This window comes from Lactuca virosa, chromosome 3 (assembly GCF_052849685.1).
Source record: "Lactuca virosa cultivar CGN04683 chromosome 3, Lactuca_virosa_CGN04683_v6, whole genome shotgun sequence".
Classification (NCBI taxonomy): Eukaryota; Viridiplantae; Streptophyta; class Magnoliopsida; order Asterales; family Asteraceae; genus Lactuca; species Lactuca virosa.
Window position 1 is genome coordinate 63582204 of NC_136428.1, and position 10192 is coordinate 63592395.

Below are 10192 nucleotides of genomic sequence, written 5' to 3' on the forward strand. Positions count from 1 at the left end.
GGTTATCTATCAAGGAAACCCTAATTTGACTGCTTAAGCTCTAAGCAGCCCATGCACCCCTTCTGGAACATGCCTTGGACGATTTCTAATGGGCTTCCCCATAGAATTCGTGCAACCTATTATTCCAAGGTGATCCATAACCCAATTATGTAATTATCTTATAATGACACAATAAGTCCCTTAAGTTTAATTAATCTCTTTTAGCCACAAAATTAATTCTCAATTAATTCTTGACTAATATCAATTAAACATTATGATTTCTCCTTTAATATATTATTCTTATAATATATTAATAAATCATAATTAAACCTTTCTCTCCTTAATTAATCCTACATATTGCTATGGTGAAGGCAACCTAAAAGGACCATGCTCATAATCGGGTCAAGTACATACCAAAATAGTTATGGACTTAGACACTAATCCAACAATTTTATGAGTTTTTATTTTATTTTATTAAATTTCACATATCTCTAAATATTATTAAAAGAGAACCTTTAATTCTAAATTGAAGAAATCAGGGTCATTGATTGCATTTCAATCCTATATTTTTCACCCTTGGATTATTTGCTGACATCATCTTTGTCAACCCCTTTATTTTTGTCCACAAATTTTATAAAACATATATTACGTTTTAAATTAGGAAGTCTATTAATGACAATTAAATCTCACCAAAAACAAAATGAATTAAATTAGGAATTCTATTAATGACAATTAAATCTCACAAAAAAATAAAATGAATTAAATTAAGAATTTTATTAATGACAATTAAATCTCACCAAAAATAAAATAAAAAAATGTCCCGCCCCATCCGTCATTACCAGTATCCTTACTCTCTCTCCCTTTTTTCTTTACATAATTTATTTAACCTAAGTTTTGTAGTGGGAAAGAAAATGGGGGAAAGAAGAAATAAAATATATGTGGACTTCGATCTGTGTAGATCAGTCTTGTATTCGATCATCACGAAAGAAGGATGAATGATATAAAGATAAATTTCTTTGGATTCTACTTTAATTTGATCGTAGTTTAGATCGATTTTGGGTACGTTTTAGATTATGTTTCTTTAATTATGTTTCAACTATGAAGTTCCAATCTATAAAACCTTTCGATTTAATTTTAAATCCATCATGGTTACATTTTCTGAATCTGCTTTGATTTTTGTTGTTATGATATGTAGTGTTGATTTTGATTTTTTAAGTTATAGATATATGGAGAGCAAAATGATGGACACAACAACACCGCTACCTTTCATCCATTGTTTCATTTAGAAGATATGTCCACTAAGTAGTGAATTTGTATATGTCGATTTTCTTTTTTATTTTTACATTTTTGTATATGCATTTAGTCAATGATTTTTTTGTGGCTTACCAAGTCATGAATGGAAGATATACTTGAGTCAATATCTATAATGCTTTACCCATTCGATCCCTTCCTGGATTTGGAGATGAAATTTAAACGCTTATACCAGTGAGTGATCCACATATTTTACAACTTAGCAAAACCCAGTGGTGATATGTGTTTTGATTTATTGTAAAAAACATCTTTTAAAGATACAAATTGGGCTCTCAGAAATAAGTTATTCACCTATCCTTTGTTAATATTATAAAAAAACATCTTTTAGACTCAATAGCAAAGAAAAGACAAAGTTTTAGTATACCATGTAAATAGATTACATCGATAAATCTTATTGGAAAATGTTTGGGATTAATTAATTTTGGTTAATTAGAAGGTTGTTTTTGGTTAACTTGCGTTGTCTGGGCATGCCGAGAAGCATAGTAAGAACCTTTTACAACCTTATTCTTTCGTTTAACTAGTTTGAATCTTCTTATTAAGTTTACTTTCTCAAGGATAAATGGGTACACCATACACTCTTGAAAATAGGGTTGGGAACATTGTGGGAACATTAAGTTTACTTTCTCAAGGATAAATAGGTACACCTAATGTTCTTAATTTACTGTAATAAGGTCTTCCTGTAATAGTTGATTGGCCCTACCCAACTATCCCATGCAAGGTAATGAATTTATGTTGTTCTAAATGTGTTAAAATGCTTCACTTAGGTGTTACTCAGCACATGGTCTGCGGACTATCCACATTGATTTCATGATTGAGAAGAACACATCACATCGGCCAAGATTAGACCATCAACCGTATTAGTGACCCCCACTGAGATTAGCAATGTAATTTGAGTAATCATCTAAAACAGACAATGAACTTTGAATTGTAGTAAATCTGAAATCAATTCCTAAATTGTACATCAAACTTCTAACATTAAACATTGAACATTTTCAATTAATGTTATTGAGTTGATATGCATTTGATTATTTAGGTATATCGTAAATTGTTTAGTTTCCCCTATTGAATTATGGCGTGAATGTAAAGTTTTACGTTTAACCGTAAACATGAGGCTTTAGTTTGGTTGTCTAACTACTGATTTGGATGAGACAAAAGCATTTGATGAGTGGATTCTTAAAATTAGTGAAGGTAATATTGGTGGCCCTAATGATGGTGAAGCTGAAGTTGAATTTCCAGAAGACGTTGTTGTTTGCTCTACAGGTGACCATATTCATTCAATTGTATCCACCATTTATCCATCATTTGAAAACCATCTTAATGATTCATCATATTTTCAAGATAAAGCTATTTTGGTACCTACAAATGAAGAATTCAATGCTACCAATGACTACATTTTAGGATTGATGAAAGATGAAGGGAAAACATATATGAGTTCAAATTCTTTATGTGAGATAGAGTTACCAGATTTTTTTGAGGAATCAATCTACTCTTCAGTTATGTTGAATGGTTTTAAGGCATCTAGAATTTCCAACCATAAACTTACTCTAAAAATAGGTGTTCCGGTCATATTACTTCGTAATATCGAGCAAACCAAAGGACTATGCAATGGTACTAGATTACATATTATTAGGATTGGAAGACACGCCATTGAAGCCTGAATCATATATGCTAGATTCTTTAATGAGACTACTTATATACCTTGCAGGAAGTTAACTCCGTCTAATAAAAGAATCTCATTCCGTTTTTAGCGGAAGCAATTCCCCATAGTTGTTTATTTTGTTATGACCATTAACAAAAGTCAATGACAATAATTATCAAATGTTAGATTATACTTGCGTATGTACGTCTTCACTCATTGTCAGTTATATGTTTTTTGTTTCTCGCGTCACAAGTGAAAAATGATTGAAGTTACTCATATATGACGATGAAGGTCATCCAACTAATAAAACAAAAAGTTATGTCTACAAAAAGATCATTCAACAATTATAGATATTTAGGTGTTTCATTGTTTTTTTTTTCAGACATTTCAATGTTACCAATAATGCTAAGTCTGTTTCTGTTATAGTGCCAATTTTTTTTATACCTTTATATGTACATTTTTATATGTTCCCGCGTTTTACGCGTGTCATAATCTAGTTATTTTAATGTAATAATGACAATAAATGTAACAATAAATGGATATTAATTTCATTAATAAACTTACGTTTTAATTTCAAAATTCCTAAAATTAAATCCCATTAGTTTATTTTCTTTATTTAAATTATTTGTTTAAATTTAAAAGATAAAAAACATTTTTATTATAATAATTCATTATTTTTCTTATTTTTTTTATAAATTCAAAGTTCTCAAATATTTTGACCTTTATATTTAACTTTTTTTTTTAAATTAACTCATATAATACATGGGTCTCACAACTCGTTGGATAAATACATGGATGTCTATATTAATCGACAAATTAGATAGTTTTGATAATTCTACATCCATATTTTAGCATCATCTCTACACATTTAATTGAAATAATACTATACAAACAATAATTATTTAAGAAGGATTAATCCCTTATTTATGCACTAAAGTTTAGTCATTTTCCCGATTTACGCAATTATGTTATTTTTTTATACAAAACATACAACGATGTTTTAAATTAGGTTAAAATTATTCCAACTTGTTAACCTTGCTAGTGTTAAAAATTTAATTGACATTATCTTCCAATTTTAAAACCATGATTGTTACACTTGTGTAGAATATACTGAATATCAGTTGGCATCATAAATTTTGTCATCTTCTAGTTAGGGCTATTTTTATTACTAATCGGCAAGGTAACAATAGTACAATGTATTGAATAATGGTTAGCATGGGAACTATTGTAGTTTCATTTTGAATTTTGTAATCAAATGGGTCAACTTTTGATAACTAATATTTCACTTAAAAATCTTAAGTTTCTAATAATTTATTTATACTTTGGTTGTTAGCAAATTTAGATTGTAAAAATAGAAATTGAAGAACATAGAACACAAAATTGGTGAGCGACACGGAAAAAATTTCACAAAAATATTTTTAACTCTTAATCTTCCCCTAATCAATAAAAGAGATAGCAATGCATGCCATAATCAATCATCAGAAGGTCAAATAAGTAGAAGATGGTAGTCTTAAAAAAAAAAGTAGAAGAAGGTAAATTTCTAATGAAACAACGTCCTCCAACTATTCCTTGATATACGACTTGATATATGACTGAATCGTGAGTAAAGAGAAAGACAGAGCAAAAAGAAACCATGGCAGAGAAGACATCACAATGAAGAGAAGTGAACTAGAAGAGAAGATTGGTATCATATCCCCAGAAAGACGATGACAACATATCAATCTCAAAACCACGACTCAAGATTTTAAATGACATGTTTTGGTTATTTAGAGGGGTGACATGGACAACTATACATGTGGGTTGTCTACATAAGCGATTACATGGTTTTACAAATGACAGATAACATCAATTAAAAATTTAACAGTAGCAAGGTTAACAATTTGTATAATTTGGGACCAAATTTAAAATTTTGTTGTATGCTTTGTATAAAAATAACATAATTGCATAAATCCGGAAAATGACTAAACTTCTAAGCAATTAACCCATTTAAGAAAAACAAGCCATTTTTTATGATTATTTGATCCTTATATTTGGACTTTATAGTAATTGTTTTGAAAACATAAATACAAACACCCTTGTAACTACAATCTTTCAAAATTATAATATTTCTAGTGTTATTTGAACTCTTCTAGTGTCGGTTCTATTTAACTGTATATGACCTAAACAAATTTAGCACGACTTAAATTTATAGTGCTAACAGATAAACTTGTTAGTTATTGACATTTGACAATTTGAAGCATTTTTCTTGTCCTTTTATGATAAAGATCAAAACCCCCTTAAAAAAAGGAGAGGACCAAAACGAGAAATAACAAAATAATTACAAAACTTTTTGTGTTTGCACATAATAATTTGATCCAGGGAAGTTCTATACGATACTTGTAACTTTACAATAATAAGATGGCAAAGATTTGTAACTTCTATGATTGCAAATTATAGTGGTACAATGATAGTCGAGCACATGCCTTGATCATATATATATACATGCAATAAAATCATGAAAAAACATTAGATTATACGTAGTAGTAGTATCTATGTACTTGGAAAATTCGCTTCAAAAAGCTTTGATTTAAAGTAAAGAATTTGTGGGTCATTGTCTAATTCGAATCATCAAATAGAGTAATAACTTGAAGATCTTTGTTTATCCAACATACATGAACCCCTCATTATAGAAATCCCAAATAGGTTGTTGGAGCTTATTTATAACTCCAATTTCCAACATCATGTTTGGAAACCTAAAATAAAACTAGTACGTCTTGAAAGGCTGCCTTCAAGTGTTATCCATGATCCAATGGACTTCAAATACAAGTATTACGTGTCCAACGATGATGGCCCATGAAAAATACAAACTTGATCAAAGAATTCTTGGCCTTCAAAATAGGGTCATCTGTCCTTCTTCGGTAAAAGACAAAATCACCCTTAAGGATCCAGAATCCTGTGAGTGGGTTTTATCCTGAAAGCCACACGTAATTTACTACACGAACCACAAGTGTAAGTTTATCTCGTTACATATCAGCAAGAATAGATTCTGTAAGGGCCCACGTGGCAACCCGCACAGCCAATCACAGCATTCTTTCTTCTACTCCTATCCTTGGAGATAAGCTCAAAACGCCTTACATTAACACACACCCCTTTCTTCCACACAAACCTACTCATTCTTCATCACTAATTCTTGAAGGCAAAGCATTGCAGAGACAACAATGGCTTCCACTGTCTGTGCTTCTTCAGCCATCGCAGCTGTTGCTTTCTCTTCTCCAGCGTAAGCTTCTTCAAATCTCTACCTTTCTACTTTGCATTTGCAATGTGGGTGCATTAAGTAATTGGGAATTTTGGTGTGCGATTATGTAGTTCACAGAAGAATGGATCTTTTGTTGGATCAACAAAGGCTTCCTTTCTTTGTGGGAAGAAACTAAGAGTTAGCAAGGTCACTGCACCAACCGTGGCACGATCTTCCGGCACAGTATGCGTTACCGCTGACCCCGAAAGACCCATTTGGTTCCCCGGCAGCACCCCTCCGGAATGGCTCGACGGCAGCCTACCGGGAGACTTCGGGTTCGATCCTCTTGGTCTAGGTAAGCATGATCATAGATTCATAGTTATGATTTATGTTGATGCTTTTTTTCAAAACAACAATAGTCAATAGATCATCGCAAGATTTGAAGATAAATTACTTACTGATTCGAGGTCGAGTTTCTAAACTGTAGGATCCGACCCCGAGACCTTGAGGTGGAACGTGCAAGCGGAAATAGTGCACTGCAGATGGGCTATGTTAGGAGCAGCTGGGATCTTCATCCCGGAATTCCTAACAAAACTCGGAATCCTAAACACTCCTTCATGGTACACAGCCGGTGAACAAGAGTACTTCACCGACAAAACCACACTGTTTATAGTGGAGCTTATTTTCATTGGTTGGGCAGAAGGAAGACGATGGGCTGACATTCTCAAACCTGGGTGTGTTAACACCGATCCCATCTTCCCCAACAACAAGCTAACAGGTACAGATGTTGGGTACCCAGGTGGACTATGGTTCGACCCACTCGGATGGGGGAGTGGTTCACCTGCAAAGCTTAAGGAATTGAGGACAAAGGAGATCAAGAATGGGAGATTGGCTATGTTGGCTGTGATGGGTGCTTGGTTCCAAGCAATCTACACTGGAACTGGACCCATTGATAACCTCTTTGCTCACCTTGCTGACCCGGGTCACGCCACTATTTTTGCTGTAAGTACAATTCCTTAAACAACTAATGTACATGTGATTGAATTCGATGCAGACGAATTGGCTAACTTTTTGCATGGGTTTTCAGGCATTCAAGGGTTAAATAGCAAGGGGTTGTTGAGATTATGATCTTCAGATGATGCTGGAGAGGGAAAATGGTGGATTTAACAGTTTTTGGCAAGTCATGTGTGTGTATCATTAGAAATTGTATCTTGTCTCTACTGTAGAAACTTAATGCAATGTACAAATACCTCTTTGAACTTAAAATGATTCAGATATATAAGCTTGTATGTTGATAAAGTACTGCATAACTCTTGCCACCAGATACCCGAACCAAGGTATTTATTATCATTACACAATGGAAACTTTGGTTTATGCTCTAATAACAATAGAAAAAACCATCTTTTCCAAATTACAAAAATCAATTCTAGCCCGATGATAAATGTGACACTCTATGACGTTTAGGTTGCAATTGTTAGTGATTTTAGTGTCATTAGACACTTTAGATGATTGAAATTTCATGAGTACCGAATACAATAATAGGTAAGTACACGTCCGTGTCAAGAGGTGTGGAGTACACACAAGTGTAGGCTAGTAGTATCATGAACACACTACGAGGAATGAGGCCTCAGCCGACGACACTTTCAGCCACTATGCCGACTACATGTCGTTAGGAAAGCCTATACCGACAACTTGTCGTCCGTACAAAGTCGCCGACATAGCCCCGTCAGTAAAAGTGGAAAATGTCGTCGGGATAGATGTCGTCGTACAGAGCCACCAATGCCGACGACATGTCATCTGCAAAGGGTGATCGGGAGTGATTTTCGAGGAAAAAAAAGTTTTATTATAAATCTATTCCGACGACATGTCGTCGGGCCATGTTTAAGCAATACATACGACATGTCGTTGGGACAAGTTTAAGCAATCCAGATGACTTGTGGTCTGGAAAAAGAGGTGGAAAACAACCTTCGTTCTAGTAATAGAGACGACATGTTGTCGGTAAAGGTGAAACGGTTGTTACAGTTATAAAGCTATCCCGACGACATGTCGTCGGTATAGCCTTTTTTTTAATATTTTTCACAGATTTTGTTATATATACCAAACCAGTTTTTTAAAACAAATTCAAACAATATATATGCAGAATAATATCAAACACTTAATAACCATAACAAACCATTAAAATTCAAAAAAAAAAAAAAAAAAAAAAAAACTACATAGAAAAATAACAAAAAAAAGTCTTCAACAAACATTTTTCAAAAATAACATAAAAGATCAATCAAAATCTTCATTGTTCTCATTCTCATTCTCGTTCTCGTTCTCCTCGAGCTCGTTGGTTGGTTCAGGGGTATTATGTGAAAGACTAAACTGCACAAATTGTCCATGTGGTTTGCTCAACATTGCCACTTTGGTCAAAAAAAAGTTTGGACTAGTTTCAGAGGTCCAAAGTTTTCATTTTGTTGCTTGTTTGGTCCAATCTGTTCTGATTTTTTCAAAATGACGGATTTGCCCCTGTTTATATGATTTTTTCTTTTTTTTTCTTATTTTTTTCTGACTTTCAGATTCAAAAAATATAAAATAAAATAAAATAAAAATAAATCTCTCTCTCTCTCTCTCTCTCTCTCTCTCTCCCCCACTATTTCTCCTTCATTCTTCATTTGTTCTTCAAGGTTCTTAAGAACCCCTCATCGTCGACTCCACCACCGTCGTCGCCCTCAGTCACCACCGCCTTCAGCCACCATCTGCCATGGACCACCATCTCGCCGTCACCATCCATCTGTAAACCCTTTCTCCGATCTCATCGCCATCATCTATATCTATAAACCTTCGTTTTTCCGGCGATCTGAAAAACTCCGTTGCAACTCGACGAAGCTCTAGATCTGTAAACTATTGTTCTTCCGGTGAGCCTCGTCTATCTCCATGTTTCTCAGCTTTCTTCATCAGCAAACCCTAGCGATTTGGCGACGACGTTCCAGAGAAGACGAAGGGCGGCGACGAGTTAGGGTTTTCAGAAAACCCTAAGCGGCTATTCTTATTTCAGCGCCGCTATCATCCACTGAAAACCCTAGCTCCGTCATTTTCATCAGGAAACCCTAGCGCTGGTATGTGTTGAACGGCGCCCTTACCTTCCTGTTTGCAAATCCGACGAGAAAAAAGAGAAAGAGGGTGACGAACAGATCAGGTGACGAACATATCCACTGGTTAATTTCTTTTTCTTATTTTTTTGGCAGATTTGGTGTTGTTGGTGGTTTGACGATCATTTTGTGTTGATGACAGTCAGTGGTGTTTCAATGGTGGTGTGATGATCTGATGGAGAAAATTATGGGTTGTAGGGTCGGTGGTGGCTAATGGTGGGTAGTGTAGGCTGTGATGGATGAATGAGGGTGGTGATAGATGATGAAAGGTTCAGTTGAGGTTGAAGGTTGGTGAAGGTGATGAATGGTGAGGGTGGTAAAACGGTGTTGGGTCCATGTTCGGATTATGAAGGGAGTGAGGATGAGGGGTGGCTGAAGATGGACGGTGGTGGATTCGACGATGAGGGGTTCTTGAGAACCATGAATAACAAATGAAGAGGGAAGAAGAGAGAGAGAGAGAGAGAGAGAGAGAGAGAGAGAGAGAGATTTATTTTTATTTTTTATTATTTTAAGAGATAAGGAGAGATATTTATTTTTATTTTTTATTTTTTTAAATCTGAAAATCAGAAAAACAAATAAGAAAAAAAGAGAAATTCATATAAATAGGGGCAAATCCGTCATTTTGAAAAAATTCAGAACAGATTGGACCAAACAAGCAACAAGATGAAAACTTTGGACCTCTGGTGCTAGTCCAAACCTTTTTGGACCAAAGTGGCAATTTTGAGCAAACCACAGGGACCATTTGTGCAGTTTAGTCTATGTAAAAACATATTGGGATTGAATTGAAATTGTGGCATTGGTTGTGGTTGGAAGTTAGGAATGACGGACGCAAATATGCTATTATACATTTGTTGTTGCATGTATGACATTTGTTGAGTTAATGGAGCAACTTGGGAATTATCTGAAGATTGGGATGTG

The 10192-nt window shown here is 34.3% G+C and overlaps 1 protein-coding gene across 1 annotated transcript; it reads left to right on the forward strand.

Moving 5' to 3' along the window:
* Nucleotides 1-6027: 6027 nt before the first annotated feature.
* LHCA2 (photosystem I light harvesting complex protein) lies at nt 6028-7442 on the forward strand. The gene is made up of 4 exons (XM_079084762.1): nt 6028-6185; nt 6275-6498; nt 6631-7145; nt 7231-7442. Exons 1-4 carry the CDS (start codon nt 6127-6129, stop codon nt 7243-7245), a joined length of 813 nt encoding a protein of 270 aa, XP_078940888.1. The 5' UTR covers nt 6028-6126; the 3' UTR covers nt 7246-7442.
* The last annotated feature ends 2750 nt before the right edge of the window (nt 7443-10192 follow it).

What these genes read in the sequence shown, in the direction of transcription:
- LHCA2 (XM_079084762.1), top strand. Translation starts at nt 6,127, where the DNA reads ATGGCTTCCACTGTCTGTGCTTCTTCAGCCATCGCAGCTGTTGCTTTC. An exon ending in GTTGCTTTCTCTTCTCCAGC is followed by an intron (nt 6,186 to 6,274) that starts GTAAGCTTCTTC and finishes GCGATTATGTAG; the next exon opens with TTCACAGAAGAATGGATCTT. An exon ending in GTTCGATCCTCTTGGTCTAG is followed by an intron (nt 6,499 to 6,630) that starts GTAAGCATGATC and finishes TCTAAACTGTAG; the next exon opens with GATCCGACCCCGAGACCTTG.